Source organism: Artibeus jamaicensis, unplaced genomic scaffold (genome assembly GCF_021234435.1).
Source record: "Artibeus jamaicensis isolate MK-2021 breed Jamaican fruit bat unplaced genomic scaffold, CSHL_Jam_final contig_1085, whole genome shotgun sequence".
Taxonomy (NCBI): domain Eukaryota; kingdom Metazoa; phylum Chordata; class Mammalia; order Chiroptera; family Phyllostomidae; genus Artibeus; species Artibeus jamaicensis.
Window position 1 is genome coordinate 280,802 of NW_026521214.1, and position 20,042 is coordinate 300,843.

Consider the following 20,042-nt stretch of genomic DNA (forward strand, 5'->3'; position numbering starts at 1 on the left):
TTCATCTCTTCCTTCTCCAAGAATATTTTTGCTATTTTTAGCAACTGGCATCTTTATATAAATCTTGAAAATACTTGGCCAACTTCCATAAGAGAGGCTGTGATGGTATATTTATCGGAATTTTCAGAAACATCTAAATCATTTATAGCAGAATTGGCATCTATAAGATACTGTGTGCCTTCATAAACATGGTATATTTTTATTGAAAAAGGTTTAATTTAATGCATTTCAGTAGGGGCATAGACTTTCCTGTATTTTGCTGGATTTATTCCTAAGTACTTTGTATTTTCTATTGCTGCAGTAAATAGTATTTTTTAAATGACATTTTCTATTTTTGTGTTAACATTGGATGGACTTTGTATATTTGTCTTATATCTAATAATAGTGCTAAACTCACCAATTAATTATATACTCTTTTGTACATTCTATCATGTTCCTATGTAGGCCACCATAGCACATCATTTGCATATTAAAATAGCTTTGTCTTCCATTTTCACCCGACACCTTTTGTTTTTTCTGTCATGCTGTAGTTCTTGGGGCTCTCAGTACACAGGAGATACAGGTGTGGTGAGATCCTTGTTTGTTTCTTAATTCTGTAGAGGAAATTTCTAATATTTCACCATTAAGAATGATGTTTCCCACAGATTTTGGTAAGTATACTATCTATATTTTGGTATAACTCCTTACGTCATCAGGGATCACATTTTGAATAGGAAGACCATTTACTGAGCAGTTACTGAGAAAATCAAATTTAATGGTAAGAACTTTGTTATACACACTAAAGTAGATTCTAGATGTTAGATGGCTAGAGAGAGAGAAGAGAGAGCACAAACAAGAGAGAAGAAAATATAAGACAATTGGACAAAAATGTGATTTTAATTTTAGAATGAGGAAGCACTTCTAATTGCAAAATGCTATAGAAGAAATACTAAAAGAAAATATGAAATTTGAGTACTAAAAAATCTGTAAGTCAAAAACACTCAAAAACAAGACTGAATTAACCAAGAGAAAAATATTAACAATATATGTTATCAAAAAGTACATCCTTAATATCAAACAAAAGAACTCCTGAAAAAAAGACTGTCTGGTAGCGTCAGTTTCCTCGCCTGTAAAAAGGTGATGATAACAACTTAGCTCAAGATTACCATGCGCTTGGATGAGATACAAATGCCCAATATTTAGTGCACTCCCTGCTGATGAAAGAACATATCATTATTTTTGTTCGATAGCCTTTAGCAACCTAAAAAATATTTTTGAAGACTTCAAAAATATCGTATAATTGTGCAGTACAGAGTTAACCCCACAAGTTCGAGTGGCCCAAAACTTGCATGTTTCAAAGAAAGGTCAGGTCTTTGCCTGGCCTCTGGGAGGTAACCTTTAAGCCTGTGGCATATCCTGGCTGGTAAGAGCATCTTTGTTTACCTGGTCAGTTAATACTAACAATGTGATTGGGGGTTGGGAGGAACCTGGGCCGGCCTGGCCTCTGAAGCAGATGAAGACTGAAGGTTTGCCTCGTGGGTGGTCAGCCATGCCCACGTGACCAAACTCGAGTAAAAACCCTGGATATCAACGCTAGGGTCAGCTTCTCGGGTTGGCGACCCTCTTGCACATTTTCACACGCCATTGAAAGAACGAAGCACTGTGTGCACACCCCCAGTGGGGAAGGGCAGGTAGAAGCTTGTGCCGGCATCTCCTGGACCAGCTCTGTGCCTTTTTCCTTTGTTGATTTTAATCTACATCTTGTCACTATAATGAACCATTATTATGAGTAAAACAGCTCTGCTGGGTTTTGTAAGTCCTTTTAGCAAATCATGGACCTCAGGGTCATCGCGGGGACACTCTCCTCAAGCACCATAATCCAACCACAATTAATATATTAATACTAAATTATGACTTGAAATCAAAAGAAAATCTCTTTCAACAACAAATTGCTGCCCATGCCCTGGCTGGTGTGGCTCAGTGGATTGAGTGCTGGCCTGTGAAGCAAAGGGTCACCGGTTGGATTCCCAGTCAGGGCACAGGCCTGGGTTGTGGGCCAGGTCCCCAGTAGGGGGCGTGGAAGAAGCAACCACACATGGATGTTTCTCTCCCTCTCTTTCTCCTTCCCTTCCCCTTTGTCAAAATAAATAAATAAAATCTTAAAAAAAAACAAAATCAAATTGCTGCTCACAAAGATCATATAAAACATATAAAATGCAGTGAATGTATTATGTCTGCTCTCAACACACTCTGTCAAATTCATGAACAGTTACCTGAGCTATTTTTATTTATAAAAATAATGTTACAGTGTTCATCACAGTGAATCGATGAAGGTTCTCATTCACGTTTTATAATATAAAAACACTCAATACCAATTAAGATATTACATTCTCAAAATTTTGGATTACAAGAAAAATAATCACTCCCCTGACCTATCATTTAAAAAGAAAGATAATTTTGAAAGGGATACTTAAAATGGTATAAATCACTTATTTCTTCTGTCTTGCTAAGACTCTAAATCACATTTCTAATATAATTACATATAAGATTTTCAAACTGATAATTTTTGAAGAGAAAAATTTAATATATTTTTTGCTGACATTATTTAAGATTCCTTTGTAATAGTAAAGGAATTTTTTTGTTCTCTTCAATTACTCACATTCTCATCCTTAAGGGTCATTTTTAATTAGGCAGTGGCCTATCTTAATTTTTCCCATATTGATATTTCCCCACATCGATTTTTCCAGGTATATGTGCTGTTGCTCTGGGAATTTCTAGAAATCAAATTCAAGGCAATCAACAAGTGTGCTTGTCCCAATTCAATTTAGAAACACTATATGTGTGATTATAAAGATGTTCTTGAATCGACAAGTGTAAATGAAATCATTCTGCAGAATTATAGGGGAAAAAGCTATAAACAAAAAAGAAAACAAAAAAAGAAAGAAAAAGACAAACAACAAAATTTAACACTTTTACTTCAATAGCTGACTCTTAATTATACTCTAAAAGAGCTCTTTTTCCCATTTTCTGATGAATGCCATAGGCATTTAGTAATCTTTGTTTCTCTTCAAAAATAGATGATAGATAGATATTGTTCTTAAATATTCAACACAGGCAACTTTCTAAAAACTGAGCTATGTTGGTATGTGTGTACCCAGGTTTCATACAGATAATTATCTAATCTTTGAAAACTTCCCTTACTTGAGAGGCTAGGTATTTATGCTCATTTTAAATTTTTCCTCTTTCTACGCATCTTTCTTTCTATTTTTAAAATTCTTTTTAAATTAAATTTATCTGGGTGACATTGGTCAACAGGATTATATAGGTTTTGGGTGTACATTTCTATGACACATGGCACTTATGTGGCATCGTGTGTTGACCACCCAAAATGAAACCTTCTTCTGTCACCATGTATTTGACCCCTTTTACACTTTCCCCTCCCTGGTGGTCTAGCAGCTTGGATTCAGGGCTTTCAACTACTTTTTTTTTCACTGTGCTTTATGTCTGATGCTGAATTTACACAAATGAACTCCATCCTCTTCGTTTGTTCTTTGTAAAGATACAATTCTCAACGTTTGTGTCTGCCGATCTCTAGCATAAGGAAAATCCCAGTCTCTACTTTCAAGCCGAATACCGCTTACTACCAGTAAGAACTTTTAGCAACTAAGTGGCTTGATGCACAACGCATCCCACGTCCTGGTCTTCATCCATCAGGCATTACACATACTTTTGGCACATCTCTGTTGACTTTGGGTACCGCTCTATAAAAGTCAAATAAAATAATATTTCACTACCATTTTAGCCGTTCCAACCTGAGCGCCTGGCCATAAAGCAATGTTGCTACTGCGTAACGTTGAAATGTCCTTCCCTTAAATCATATCATGCAGTCGTTTTTCTAAGTAGTTGCAATGAGTAGGTTCTTGATCAACAGTTTACATGTTAACAAAGTAACATAAATTGTGCGTCATTCCTTAAATTAGTGTTTTCTTCTATATTTAAGAATACAGGTAAATAAAGTAACTTCACATATCCACTTTTAAAAAGTAAAACAACTTTTTACAGTGAACCTTCTATTATTTAGGGGTCTTGAGAAAATTACTTCCCATCTGTTGCTTAACAATGTACAGCCTCTGCTTATACATCAAGCTGGTAATGCACAGCTAAATAGTGGAAATGATCATTATTCAGAAATTTGTATTTAATGTGTAAAAATTATATTTATGATTAATTTGCATTTAGCGTATTAACATTTTTTTAGTGGTAACATTTTTCTTGCCTTTACATATTTTTCTCAACATTTTTCATTCTAAGGATGGTTTTCCTGGTATGATGAAACTAATATACTTTTAAATGATGAAAGTGGAACTAAGATTCTAAATCCCGCCATTTACGGGCTCCAACATGAACGAGGAGATTGCGTTGCTCACTAACCTCCGCAGCGTGATGACTTTAACGTGTATTTGTTTTCTTTTTGCTCCTTATTTTTCTGAGTAACAGACTTGCATTCTAGAACACTCAACCAAAGTCTCAAAGCCTCAAAGCCTGCATGGGAGAGAGTGAGAGTATATGCACATAGTTACCTAGGGGCCCCGAAAATCGATTACGGCCAGTACCGTCTTGTTTCTTGGACTAGGTTATGGACGCACGGGTATGTTCAATTTTTGTAATTCACTGAGTTGTATCATTACGAGTTGATTATTTTCCTGTACTTCATTTACCTGAATAAAAAGGTTGTTTTTTAAATCCAACACTCTTACATGCTGTGTAAGATATTCTCTACATTTGCTTACAGCGAGCAGACTTAACTCGGCTCCTTGTCTCGAGTCCAGGCCCACGGCACAAAGGAAGCGAGCGGGTGTCTGCGGGGGGCGGGCCCAGCCCACGGGCACAGAGGCTGAGCAGCTCGGAGGAATGGTCGGCACCTGGGACTCTGTGTCTAGGGCTGCCAGGTCTGCAAATTTGAATTTTTATGTGAAACTCATACTTTTTAGTGTTGGTGACTAACCCCATTTTTTAAACCCTGCTGGCCCAGCTAAGTGTGTCTTTGACCAAAGAAGCCTCCATTATGATCGCCTCCCTGAGAAGATCCTCTCCAAGTCCCAGTTCAGTCAAAACACCTCTCGTTTGCAAGACTGATCCGCTACCGGCCAGGGAGGCCTGCAGGCGACGCTCATCTGGTTCCCGGACTCACACTATTTCTACTCTCGCAGCTGCCTCTGAATATGTGCGCGGACCTTACGGCGTTGGAATCCGAAGACACCTTGGTAACACAGGTATTGTCCCCGTTTTGATGATGAGTGATGTAGGGCCCAAAGGTAGCAAGCGGATAACGAAGACATTCATGACAGCATGACCTGAGCTAGGAGAACTGAGGTCGGATCCTTCCTCGACATTTGCTATTTTTGTAACTCTGAGAAGGTAAGTTAACGTAAGACTGGCCTCTGGTATCGCCACCTCACTGGAGTCTTGTAAAGGCATACGGATCAGGTAGAAATGTGCCTGGCACATCGTACGTGCTGTATAAATGTTGCCGTCACTAATTATTTATTGCTATTATTAATATCATCTGTCAAATGAGATCCTTGCTTTCTGTAAGTGTTGAATGAGCTGATTGATGGCAAGTGTTTAGATTGTGCCTGGGACAGAGAGAATGTTCGCCACTTGTTAAATGTGTATCCAGTTTAATTCTCTTTCAAACACATTAGTCCTAAACCATGCAGATAAAGTCCTTTACTTTGAGTTGGGTAATAACAAGCGTTGGCACTATTATTTTATAGGCGAAAAGTATTTAAACTTGTACTAAGTGTTTTCTTTTTTTTAAGATTTTACTTATTTATTTTTAGAGAGGGGAAGAAAGGGAGAGAAAGAGAGAAAGATCAATGTGTAGTTGCCTCTCTAGCACCCCCAACTGGAGACCTGGCCCACAACCCAGGCATGTGCCCTGACTGGGAATTGAACCAGTGACTCTTTGGTTCACAGGCCCGTGCTCAATCCGCTGAGCCACACCACCCAGGGCAAGTGTTTAATTCCTTAGAGGTTTAAGTAAAATACATGGCTTTGTCGCGTCACGACTACTGTAAGGTTTATTCCACTTGAAGATGTGCAGTAACGTCAGCGCTGTGCCACGTAATGACTATCCCCTGAGTGTTTCGATAGTGCAATAACACGCTGTTCACACCAGCAGGAACGGTTAATCAGAAGACACGTTAAATTTAGATGGTCTTCTCCACCTCTTCTGGTTTCCCTAATTTTTAAAAAACTTGAACTCAAAGAAAAAAAAAACTATGTTTGGGCAACTCAGTCACTCCAACTGTAGCCACGCGCCAGTTTGCCAGCGAAGCCCGCACCGCTACTCACTTGTGGCCCATTTCGTGAGCAATCGTGAACGCCAGGTTCAGGCCGCTGTCTTCGGCGATGATGCATTTCCGCTTTTCGCTGCACATTCCGCTCAAGTAAGCTATGCCTGGAAAACACAGACATTGATCATCGTGTGTCAGAATTGAGGTGCAAATACTTATGCTGCGTACTAACAGAAGAAACAAAAATATGTCAGTGTTAAAGTGTGATATCTAGCCTTTCTTTTAAAGATTTTACTTATTTATTTTTAGAGAGAGGTGAAGAGGAGGAGAGAGGGAGAGAAACATTGATGTGTGGTTGCCTCTCGCATGTCCTCAACTGGGGACCTGGCCTGCAACACAGGCATGTGCCCTGACTGGGAATCAAACCGGTGACCCTTTGGTTCACAGGCCAGTGCTCAATCTACTGAGCTACACCAGCTGAGGCTGATATCTAGCCTTCATAAGTAAAAGTTTAGGGGTAAATGCATAGCTACAAGTCACTTAGGACACTTAATGTTCCTTCCAATTTCATATTTTAGATGAAATTATTTTATCAATTATCTAATTCTCAAAAGGCATACTGTAAGGATACATTTTATAATTACCACTTTTTATTGTCATTTAAGATAAATGATGAGTACCAACTTAGAAATATAAATAAAAAGCAATGATTATGTTAAATATTTTCAATGCTTGTGAAGAAGCTAATACCAAAGAAATACCCTAAAATAAAATAAAATACATATAGAACATTCTTGTACTTACATTTATATTGAGTAAATAAATTTCAAATTTTAATTTTGTAAAATACCATTTTAATTAATATTTGGAAAATTGAACATGTTTCTTCTGAAAATTTCTGGGCTAACAAGATGGTCTGACAGCAGTGTATATACTGAAATATTATTTAAGGTAAAACTTTGAGCAAGATATTTGATCCTTTGATTTAAATCATCAGTAAAGATGATAATATCTGAAAACATAGATAACTTTTCAATCAAAGATTTATGCCCCATTTTACCAACTCAAATATATCCCTGAATAAATATCACTTAACACAAGGGATTGAAATATTTTAAGTGTAAGTTTTAGCATATTTTCAAATAAAAGTTATTAAAATAATGTCTAGTCTGTATTGAATTCATTGTCTATTCTCTAATTCTCAAATCCTTATAAAATACATTTCATCTTATTTCATGAAAATATGAAGAAGGCACGAACAGGCACAATGACTTCCCAGAGATCACATGACTACTACTAAACAGGAAAGAACTGGGGATCGACCAGCGGACGGGCTTTGTTTCTGATTACGATTTGGTACAGAGTCGTTTTCTGGTTAAAGATGACTAGTTGACTGCTTGTGAGTTTCCTCCTTTCTCCAGAAACTTAAACAATAATGGCAAGAAATAATTAAATTGAAATAAAATAAGAAACCGCCTTGCCCATATCTGGGAAAGATAGAAGACATGAAGGAAGATGAATTATCTAGCAGAACCACAGCCGAATGCCAGGAGAGGAGGGTGTTACGAGTGAGGTAGGACCCCAAGAGAGGCCCCAGAATGAGGCCCACAGGTCCGAGGGGAGGCACTCGGGAGGGCTGAGAATGGAGATGAGTGGGGGGCACGTCTGAAACCCTCTACCCGTCACTCGAGCCTTCGTACAGAAGGTCCGGGCCTCGTACTCACTGGCCTACCAGGGAAATGAGATACATTCTTTAGGCAAAATAAAGTATAAACATAATTTTAAAAATACAACTACAGAAACAGGTAAGAGATGAAATATCCACATGTGAGGGGGGACCCCCAAAGCCCCCCGATTTATGTATAAAAAATGTGTATTGAATTCTCACATGTTTAAACCTCAGTGCCCTTCAAAGTACTCTCCACCTGACGCCATGCGCCAAGCAACATGTCTTTTCTGCTGCTCAAAACAGCTGTTGAACTCGTTGATTTTGATGCCTTTTAGCGATTCTGCTGTTTTTATTTCATCTGTTCCACATTGGCAAAATGTTTGCCTTTGAGAACTTTTTTCATCCGGAGAAACAAACAAACAAACAAACAAAAAGTCGCTCAGGGTGAGCTCAGGTGAATAGGGAGGGTGGGGCACAGGGCTCACGCCATTTTTGGTAAAAACAGTGTGGGCAGGTGCGCTCATAAATCACCCCCACCTTGAAATAGGCAAACACATTGAGAATCATCAAAACAAATTCACTGACGCTGAACGCAGCCTCTCACAATGACACCAGTGGTGACACACTGATAGACGGGTTCCTAAAATATTCACCTAATGGGGGAAGCCTGGCTATAAGAGGCCTGCCTGCAGAAGACAATTCCAGTTTTTCTGCAGGTCTCATGTTGTATGTTAAAAAGCCCATCACCTAGGCTATGAGGGAATCATCACAAAGCCGTCTCCCTAGGATGATGGGGACTCATGTCTCAAATCCCATCTTCCCATCTCAGTGGAGGCAGAGGTGTTTGTAAGGAGGGAGAGAGGGGACCACACCAAATAGATCAAGGGCGGGGGTTGAAAAGCGCTCTCCGTGCAGACGAACACGGCTCATTCGATACGACGGTCCAGTATGTGTCTTCCCAGCTTAGTCGTCCCAGCTCCAGGTCATTGGGCTCCATGGACGAAGGTCAGTGAATCTCCTGGAGCTGGGATGGCTGAAGGCCGGGGTCTGTATGTTTTGAAACTAGTTCCCAGGCTTCTTACACAAACTCACTGTGCATCTACCAGCTACACGTTAGTCAGAGTCAGAAAGAAAGTCAAGGGAATGGTGGGTGGGTAACACTTTCCCACTGATACAATGTCCCACCGTTCCAGTACATCTCAGTGAAGAAGAGGGAATGTTATCCAGGGCACAGGTCAAAGGTGGATGGGAGCTGAATAGGACTTTTTTGGAAAAGAAACAAAAGTTCAGACTAGCAGCTGAGAGAACTGGGAAGACCGCTGATTGATACTAGTGGACAACGTCACGTAAACGGGCCAGAAAACAAATGGCTCAGCAGGAGCCCAGGGCAGCACCGATCAGGCCAGTTGCAAGTGTCCAAACCTCCTGGCTCAGAGAGAGAAGAGGAACATTTGGGTCAAACTCGGGTTGAGATTTTGTGCAGCAGGTGTAAGGGAAGGAAGGATTAAAGGATGTGAGAGTTGGCAGTAAAACTGAGCAGGGAAGAAGGAACAGAACTCGTAGGCTCCCTGCCTGGAGCGTAAAGAGGTAAAGTCAAACAGAGCCTGACTGTTTGGAGTCCACAGACTTACTGGAGACTGTGGTAAGAGTGTGGGATTCAGAGGCTGAGGATTTCAGAGGTAAAGTTTCAGGACTTAATTAGGTATTACCAGGAGAGTAAATAAGGGTAGAGGCAGACGTCCCCAAGACTGAGGGCAGAGGGCGATGCGGTAGTGTTGGTGGACTGAGTACGCGGACACGAAATTGCACAGGGTCGCCGTGAACTCAGGAAGGTGGAAAAGGCGGCAGCACCTGCAGGACACGTGGGCGAGAATCACGGAGATCAATCAATTGCAGCGACGGTGAGGGATGAGAGTGTCAAGGTCAAGAGCTTCTGCTTCACTCGAAGAGTTTCTACATGAGGACAGAAGGGATTTTGACTCCAGAGCAGGGTAAGTAGGAAGCAAGAGGGATGGAGCTGGTACTCAGCTTTGGTGTCTGCCTGGCGCCGGCCTTCGAGAAGGGGAAGAAGAGAATGAGCAGGGGCCTCAGGCCTGGGTTCCTCGCCAGGTTCTGGGAAATCAGCGACTACTGTGTGGTCAGGCAGAGTCTTACGGGGATAAAGATTATAGTTCATAGTATATAAGATATATATTTTATCATAAAATATAAATTTATATGAAATCATATAAAATGTAATCCAAAGTGATGAGTACATACTGACATAGAGGTGTGATTACAACTAAGTAGTGTACAATCTACACCATCGCATTTTAACACAACAAAACTGTTACATAAATACACAAATTTGCTAACTGCAATTACCCTATGTGGAGAGATTATGGTTCATTTTTCCTCCTGCTTTCCCATTTCTCAAACTCATGGAAATTTTTATTATAACAGTTTTTTAATGACAAAGTTAAAGACATAAATATGATACTGTGTCTATGAAATTTGAATCATCATTCTGTTTAAAAGCCCATGCTGCCCTGGCTGGTGTAGCTCAGTGGATTGAGCTCGGGCCTGCAAATCAGAGGATTATGGTTTGATTCCCAGTCAGGGCACATGCCTGGGTTGCAGATCAGTTCCCAGCAGGGGACGCACAAGAGGCAACATACATTGATAGTTCTCTACCTCTCTCCTTCCCCTCCCCTCTAAAGATAAATGAATAGAATCTTTAAAAAAATAAAAGCCCATACTTTTCAGCTCTTTCCTAAAACCCACATGTTTCCTGTTCTAATAAAGGGTAGAGGTTAGAAGGAGAAAGGATTTAATACAGCTATTATTTAAAGACAGCTGTAATACAGACCGTTTTCAAAGCATTCTGAGAATGAAACACTGAGCAGAAAACAGCACAACGGTCCAGAGGTAGTTTGTGAACAGGGGTAAGATGCTGCCAGAACCTTGGGGGGTGGGGTGGAGCCAGGGTGACAGCGGGCAAGGCGAGCTCCTGGTCAGTGCCCCGTGTGAGTGAAGGGGAAGGCAGTGCCCCTCCTGCCTGCCTTCCCGGGCCCCGGGAGGTTGGTGGTGGTGGTGGTGGTGGGGGGGTGGTTCTGTCCCACCCAGTGCCAAGACGAGACAAGACAGGAAGAAAGGAAAGTGGGCATCTTGGAGCCAAACAATCCTGCCCATGGCCACACGAGCTGCTGCCCCCAGCACGGTGGAGTGGGCGAGTCAGAGTGAGATGGGCTCAGGCCTTTAAGGCCAGTAGATCCCTCCCGGGTCCCCTAATGGGAAGCCAGAAGTAAGAGTGGAGAAGGGGCCCCCCAAACCAGGAGCGCAGTGAGCAATTCAAAATAGCCTGCAATTTCTCACCTAAAAATGGAGTCATGCACCAGGAGTCAACAGAACCTCTCACATGGACATCGGCGCACTATCCCGTGACTCGTCTTACGGAGATGATCAAAGACCTTGGAACCCCATGGGACACACAGGCAGTAATGGCCTGACGGGGAATCGGCGTTGGTACATGATCGGGTGGACGCAGCCTAACAAAAGTAAGTCCTCCAGCAGCAGAACTGTCTCTTTGAACCAGTAGCCACATGCCTGAGTTCAAAATCCTTTTCTCTTGACACAAAAGCCTGGCACAGTCCTGGGTGAGTTATTGATGACCTGACTGTACGTGCAGTACGAGTTACCTACCCATGAGTTCGACCGTCCCTTGAGGCCTTAATGAAACCAGGAACAAAACATGACAAGCACCGAAGGCACCAAGGCATTTGCTACATGCTGAGCGTGCCTTCAGGGCGCAAACACTCATTCTAAAATATGATGGAGACGTAGGGACGTGCATAGGATATTATGGGAGAGTAAAAAGAGACATCTGATCTGAAAAGAAATCAAAGCAGGGCAGGCCTTCAGAAAAGCTTGCTTACATCCCCGAGCGGGCAGAGGTTAGCCAGGGAAAGGCAGAGGGCCGCGGGGCACAGCGCTCCCTGAACGGAGGACTGCGTGGGAACCGGGCAAGGAGATGCGGGTGAGAGTGAATGTCGCCGCAGAGGGCGCCTGCGCACCAGCACGGTGTTTAGCGTGTCCTCAACAGGGAGCGTGCTAAAGGACTACACAGATTAAATTCCCTGAAAACAAGATTAATATAAAATGTGAGCAGGGCCTTAAAAAAGGTAACTCTAAAGAATCAAAATTTATTTTATCCAATAATTAGAAAAAATATATATAATTATTCATGACGATGCCCAGACAATATGAAAACCATTTACATGATAACATTCAAATTGGGCTTTAAATACAGGGTCCGGCAGAAGTGAGGTCTGCTGGAGTGTGGTTGGTAGGGAAATAATATGGGCATAATAATTTACAGTTTTAATTGGTTCACCTAAAACATCATAGGGTGTGCTTGAGTGTGATGTTGTTATGTTACCGAATTACATGCTTATGATTTTGCAATAAAAGATTTTGTGATAAAGAAGGGGCGTTATTTGTGCTGGACCCTGTACATTTTAAAATAACTCACCTTACTAGTGTGTTAATTACCTGTCTCTGTTTCACTAAAAGATGATGATCTAGTAATACAAAAGTATGATTATACAGTTGTGAGCTTACTGTCAGTATAGTTATTGGGGAACCTAAAAAATAGGTTTCCCAACTCACTCAGATGTTTAAGTCATGTGGAATATTCTTAACAGTATAGTTTCTGTGACTATGAAGAAAAAAGTGACTTCTCACAAAAAGAAATATCAGGTTAAGAAAATATACAGTGAATGTCTGCAGCCGAATAGCAGAATAGTTTACAGACACGATCGTGTCGTCCCTGCAGCTCGGTGGGCTGAGCCTCCTTTCGTGAGAAACACGGAGTTGCCAAATGCAGTGAACGGACGAGGGTTTCCCCACCGTGAGATCGAGCTGTACATTACATTCATGAAATCCTTGAAAATCCTTTTCAAGGAAATCCTTGAAAAACAAATGAAATATCGCTATCATGAAACACTTGATCATCTCAGCAAACAAAACATTCCCACCAAAGATGGGCTTGCAAATAAAAATGACCAACCAAGGGAAGAAAGTGGTTCACAGCGAGAGGCAAGCCACTGATGTCAGAACTAGAGATAAGCCGTAAGTGGTGTAGCTCTGTCAGCTGGGTGTCGCCCCGCAAAGCAAATGGTCATGGGTTTGATTCCCAGTCAGGGCACATGCCTGGGGTGCAGGTTTGGTCCCTGGTCAGTAGGCAACTGATCCATTTTTCCCTCCCTCTCTTTCTGCCTGCCTTCCCCCTCACTAAAAATAAATAAACAAAATATTTTAAAAATAGAGAAAATTACAATGAAATAAAGACATTTTAACATAAATATCCACATGCACTGGGCCATCACAGTCCAAATGCATCTCTTTGTAAATTGGAAGGACAAATTCCAAACTAAAACACGGAAATGAAGAAGGAGACAACACCAGAAAGGGTGAGTAAGTGGGTAACTATAAGGAAATATTAAACGCACAAACCACTAAGTTGAATAGCTTTAAAATGTTAAATACAGGCAACTGAAGCACCTGTGACCATGTGTGTATAGTAGGGGGTAAACACAGTTCCACTGTTGGAAAGCTCTAGCAATATCGGGAGAGCGGTGAAAGGACACATGCTGTAGTATGTAGTATAACTGCAAAAGAACAGTAAAATAATATAAGCCAACAACATTCTTTCTTTACATAGGAAGAAAATGGCATAAAAATAGTATATTTATCTATTTAAAAATGAAAGAAAGGCCCTGGCTGGTGCGGTTTGGTGGATTGAGTGCCAGCCTGCGAACCAAAGGGTCGCTGGTTCCGTTCCCAGTCAGGGCACATTCCTGGGATCTGGGCCAGGTCCCCAGTAGGGGGCGCGTGAGAGGCAACCACACATTGATGTTTCTTTCCCTCTTTCTCCCTTCCTTCCCCTCCCTAAAAATAAATAAATAAAATCTTTTTTAAAAATGCAAGAAAGGAGAAAAACACAAAATAACATCAAATAGGAAATAAACAGCATTTCATACCCAAAATTTCAATAAATAAAAAAGACTATGCTAAATCAAAACTAAGATTATAAGACTGGATAAAAACATAAACCCCACCTCTATTCTGCTTAGAAGAGATAGACTTTAAACATAAAGACATAAATTAAAGTAAAAGAATAGAAAGAGACATAATATTCAAACATTAACCAAAACAGAGTAAGGATGACACTGTATTATAAATATATAAAATTAAACAAATTGAATTTAAGCCACAAGCATAATAAGAGCTGCAGAATTTTTTTGTGATGAAAGATCACTCCAACAAGAAGACATCACAATTCTACTTCTGTATTTACACAATAGCTTAGCCTCAAAATATATAAAGCAAAAATAAAATAGAATTAAGAGGAGAAATAGACAAATCCACAATTAAACCAGAAGACTTTAACATCTCTTTTAATAGCTGATAGAAGAATCATACAAAATTCACTAAAGACCTAAAGATCTGAACAAAAAATTAGCAAGTATATCTTAATGGATATTCATGTTCTCTTTTTTCAAGGTAAAACAAATATACAACATTATATACATTTTGGATGTACCTTATCATTGGACACATGTATATACTACAAGGTGACGTTCCCCAAAAGTCTGGTTACCATCCATCACCACACAACTGATCCCTCCACCCATTTAGCCCCTCCCCCAAGCTCCTCCCCCCATGGGAACCACCAATCTATTCTCTTCATAAGAGTTTGTTGTTTTTCTGCTTGTTTCCTGGTTTTGTTTCCTTGGATTCCAAAAATGAGTGAAATCACTATCTTTCTCTGTTGTACTTATTTCACTTGCAGGAAACTTTTAAGTTCTGTCTAATGTGTCACAAATGGCAGGGTCTCCTTTTTTATGGGTGAGTAGTATTCCACCATGTGCGTGTGTGCGTGTATGTGTGTGTACACACCATGTCTTCTTCAGCCATTCACCCATCCGTGGACACCTGGGTTGCTTAAATATCTTGACTGTTGTGAATAATGCTGCAATGGACATGACCCTACACCTATCTTTTCAAAATAGTGTTCTTTTGACAAATACTCAGAAGCGGAATGGCTGGAACATTTCTGAGGAATCTCCATACTATTTCCTTTTTAAGTATCCATGGTACATTTATAAAAATCGAGCATACACTAGTAAATGGGAGGAGACTCAACAAATTTCAAAAGTGTCAGTCATCCGAAGCATGTTCACCGGCCACAGTGGAAGCAATGAAGAACTAAAACGGTAACTGGAGAAACCCACACTGCTGAGGCGGAAGTCACTTCCAGAAGTGAAAGAAGAAGTTATATGGAGGCCCTGGCTGGTGTAGCTCAGCGGATTGAGCGCGGGCCTGCGAACCAGACAATCGAGGTTCAATTCCCAGTCAGGGCACATACTGGGGTTGCAGGCCAGTTCCCTGCAGGCCAGTACCCAGCAGGGGATGCATGAAAGGCAACCATACATTGATGTTTCTCTCCCTCTCTCCTTCCCTTCCCCTCTAAAGATAAATAAATAAAATTTAAAAAAAAAAGAAAATAATAAATAAAAAAAGAAGTTATATGGAAATTAGAAAATAGTTTCAACGTAATCACAGTAAAAAGAGAATACATCACACATATATTCTGTGGACCAAAACAACAGTAGTTAAGGAAATTTATAGCATGTGTTAGAAAAACAAAAAAGACCGAAATCAACTGTTAAACTTCCTTGCAGGAGCTGGGAAGGGTGTATCAAAGCTTACAAAAAACAAAAGAATGAAAAAATAAAGATGAAAATCAATGAACAATAAAGAAACTGTAAAGAAAAATTGGCAAAAGTTGGTTATTCCCTAGTAAACAGATCAAAATTAAGAGAGCGACAAACTACCAGCATTAAAATGAGTAAGAAAATATCGCTGTAAGTCCTAAAAGCATTAAGGTAATAGAAAAACTGTATGCCAATAAATTTTACACTTTACCAAAGCTTTCAAAATAAGAAATAGAAAATCCGAAATTTCCTATAATTATCCCCTGTATTTATATTTACCCTATTCCAAATTCATTGGCTTTTTAAAATTTTTCTTTGATCATTTCTCAGATGTAACAAGCATGTTCCCACCTCAAGGTCTCTCCACTGTGTCTGGAACATTCTCTCCTTAGATACCTCTTATCAGATTTTCTTCAAATCTTTTAAAAATACTTCTTTTTTTTAGGGAGGCATTTCTTGATTACCAAATTTAAAATTATACATGCCCTTCTCCCCCACCTGGAGCTCCCAGGTTATCTTTTACTTAGATATATTTTTCTTTGCCATTTTAATTTTTTAATATACCAATTAGCTTCACTATTTATTATGGATATTGACCAACTCTATCAGAACGTAAGCACCACAAGGGCCAGGAAGTACTGAGAAAGCAACCTGTTCATTCGCCATGTGCAGGGCCGTGGCTCGCACGGCACAGTCAGAATGCCCTTGGCAGTGGATTAATGAGCATCTCTGTTCTGTTACGTCCACCTAGGTGAGTCTTCCTGTCACCTGCAGGCTGTTCTTGGATTGCAGACGGGAAGGGGTAAAGATTACAGCAAACCTTAGGACGGAAGCCCTCAGGTCAATATAAGATGGCTCAAGTAGCAGATTCATGGAAATACCACCACAACTAGGGAGAGAGGGCACTGAGCTATCGTTTCGGAGCCCACTCTGACTCTCACTGACCTGGAGGCCAGGGGAGATGGGGAGGACACTGCTGGATTCAGCAGGGACTTGAGGGGTGGATCTGAAGGGGTGGGGTTTGGGATGGGTGGGAAGACGAAGAGTGAGGTGAGGAGAGGTGAGTAGGGAGGTCACAGGCCTTGACCCGAGCAACATTCTTGACTTGAACCCAACAACTGCATTCCTGGCAGCCAAGTTCAGCAGCCTGCAGAGTAACATGTTCATCCCCAGAATGCAAAGATCAAAGTTCTCCAAAGGCAGTGTAAGAACTGTGACTGCTGACCTCCGCCCACCACCCCAGCTCCAGGAGCGGGTCAAATGAGAGGTTAGAGATTCTGGGGAAAACGAATAGCAGTTGAAACAAAACAAAAATAAAAACAAGATATATAAGCAAAGTCATTTAAACCAGGAGAAAAAAATAACATTAAGTAACAAGTACAAGTTTCTATTTTCTTGGAATCAAGTGAGGTATGGATTTGTGAAAAGATTTAAGACAGTGTTGAAAGCTAGCTAGAACATTTTCTTTGCCTAATATATAGTATAGCTTTTGACCCTTGTATGTATGTGGAGACAAAATCAACTACAGATGGGAATATATGCATTTTAAAAGTGTGTGTGTGTGTGTGATTTTTAGTGTCTTTGTAAAGGAAAATAGAAAAACCATTCCTTATTATCCTGAGGGATAACCCAATATCTAAGATCGATGAACTGCTGACGTATACACCATTCACCACTTCTAAGTCCTTGACAAGCTTTCAGATGGAACGTACTATTGTACAGGAAGGGTTAGGGTTAGTAAATGTTCAGGAAAAACAGGAAAAGAAGGGAGTCTGGAGGGAGAGTGACGTGCAGGATAAGCTAAGGTGGCTAGTTCCTAAAACCCGCCGCATGGCGGGGCGGAGAGGATGCTGGGACAGAGGATGACTCCAAAACCCGCCTGGCCACTGCTGTTGTTCTTACACCCCCTTTGAAGGGCATTGGTAAGAGAGCAAGAAATCCCACCCCCCAACATTTGGATAATGACCAGGGCTGCTTTTCTATGGAAGGAAGAATAATTAAGAAAATTTACGTCTGCAGGTTCATGTTGTGCTCTGGCTACTGTATTCCAGATTTATTCCACTTCACATTCGCATCTCATTTCCCTTCAGAAAATCCAAGGGCAGGTTTTGGGCGGTTTTAGAAGTTGAACTCTCAAGCCCTTCGGGAGTTTAAATTAAGCCAGACTCAAATGCTGTGGTTTTGATATATCATTACACGACCTGATCAACACTACATGCCATTTGAAGGTCTTCATTCAGATTCCAGGGCAACTTTGAACAATATAATTCTTGTCTCAGATTGAAAAGGCCACACGTGGTAGATTAGGCCACTTCTTGGAAATCAGCGATGAGAACGTGCCGAGCCATCGACCACACACATGGCTGAAAACTGTATTCTCATTGCTACATTAAGGTAGAAAAGGTAAGTCAGCTTATTTAGGCTTTCTGCATGACTCATCTCACAAGAGAAAAAGAAATAGGCTTAATTCTTTTATCTCCCTTGAGATTAATAAACTGTCATAACTTTAAAAAAAAATAGGCAAGATGAGCCCTGGCTGGTGTGGCTCAGTGGATGGAGCACTGGCCTGTGAACCAAAGGGTCGTTGGTTTCGATTGCCAGTCAGAGCACATGCCTGGGTTGGGGACCAAGTCCCCAGTTGGGGGCACATGAGAGACAACCACACTTTGATGTTTCTCTCTCTCTTTTTCTCCCTCCCTTTCTCTAAAAATAAATAAAAATCTTTTAAAACATAGGTATAATGAATCACAGTTAAAGGTTTTTGTGAAGTTTGAGGATACAGATGGAAAAATTTTTAAGTGTTCTGATTGCATATAAATCAGGAATTTGGGCTAACGCATTTTTATAATGCTACAATGTAATCATACCTCAAAGGCTTTAAGCAGGGACAATTAAAACTAAAAATATCATGCTAATAAAAGCTGCATAACTTGTTTTTTAGTGTACTAGTAAAAACATTGACAGCATGCATTTATAACTACAAACCAACTCAATTTTCAAAATAGTTTGACACAACATTCTTTAATCACATGCCAATTTTTAATCATTTTGCTATTCATAACTTGCTTTCTAACTCAGTATTATCAGTGTTTTTAATCAAGTAAAGACCTAGAGAAATAAGTAAACTGAAAAAGTCTAGAGAATATAATTATAATGCAGTTGCAATGACAAATATCTGGATAGTCTTCCATCTCAATTACTAATATTTAAAATATTGTTTGACATAACTGATTAAATAAAATACACTTACTTAAGGACCGGTGATTTCAGCTCTAGGTACATTTTTAAGATCTCAGCTTTTTAGGTGTGTAGAGGTAGTTAATAGTAAGCTGGTTCAAATTTTCTCCAAAATAATTTAATACTTCCTAAAATGCTGATTAGAACACATTAATAATTTTTCATGACCTGTTTTCTACACAAGGTGTAAAAAAAGCAAAATGCAAAGAAAATGAAGGATGGATGCTCTGGAGTCACATATTCTCGAATTTGAATCCAACCTCGATTATTAGCTCTGTGCCCGTAAAAAAGTCAGTTCCGTTTTCTTAGCCTCAGTTCTTCCAATAGTAAAATTGGGAATAATTTGCCCAGGAATGCTAATTCATTGAGATACCCTATTTCAGGCACATGTTGGCATGTCTGAAATATGGTCGCCAGTAAAGTATTAAATTTAACTTTCTTCTTTGTGAAATGCGTTAACAATCCCTTATGACAGAGAACTCTTGAAGGGCTAAAAGAGGCAATGTATTTTAAAGTATTATTGTTCACTGACAAAGTGATGGGCGTGGCAACACGAAGCCAGACTTTCAGATACTTGTAACGGCAACTCGACAAACCAGAAGAAAGACCTCAGGGCATTTCCTAAATTAAAACGGTTTCTGTCTCTCGAGGATATACTCAGCATGTTTCAATATTCATATGGTGTTTACTAGCACCATTAAAACATTTTCTAATGTAAAGAAAATTCTATCATTAAAATCCATTGTTAACAATAAAAGGTCTTGAAAAGAGAAATAGCTTGAGAAGCAAACAAGCATTTTTCATAGTAATTCCTTCGGAATTATGTACCCCGGCCCTAGCCCTGCAGCATGTCTTGCCAAAATAGAAATATAAAGTGTCTGATTTATGTCCTTTCCAGTGCCTAATAAGATGCACACCAGCAGCCAAGAATTAAGCAAGATAAGTTCGATTTGCTTTTATCAACCATAGAAAGATGTCGTTCCCTGCTCAGGAATTCGGTGCATTCAGGAAGTGCGCTCGCCCACTGAGCACCTGGGACGGTCCATCACTGCGCCGTGTGCTGCGGCCACAGCGCGAAGCAGGAGCCCAGACCACAAAGAG

General features: G+C 40.3%; 1 protein-coding gene across 1 annotated transcript in view; it reads right to left on the reverse strand.

The window, feature by feature from the left end:
* The window catches only part of ADAMTS19 (ADAM metallopeptidase with thrombospondin type 1 motif 19), a 216,343-nt gene that overhangs the window by 106,563 nt on the left and 89,738 nt on the right, over positions 1-20,042 (reverse strand). The window contains exon 8 of the mRNA XM_037164084.2: positions 6,337-6,442. Within this exon, the coding sequence (XP_037019979.2) occupies positions 6,337-6,442 (106 nt within the window). The remainder of the gene's footprint in view (positions 1-6,336; positions 6,443-20,042) is intronic.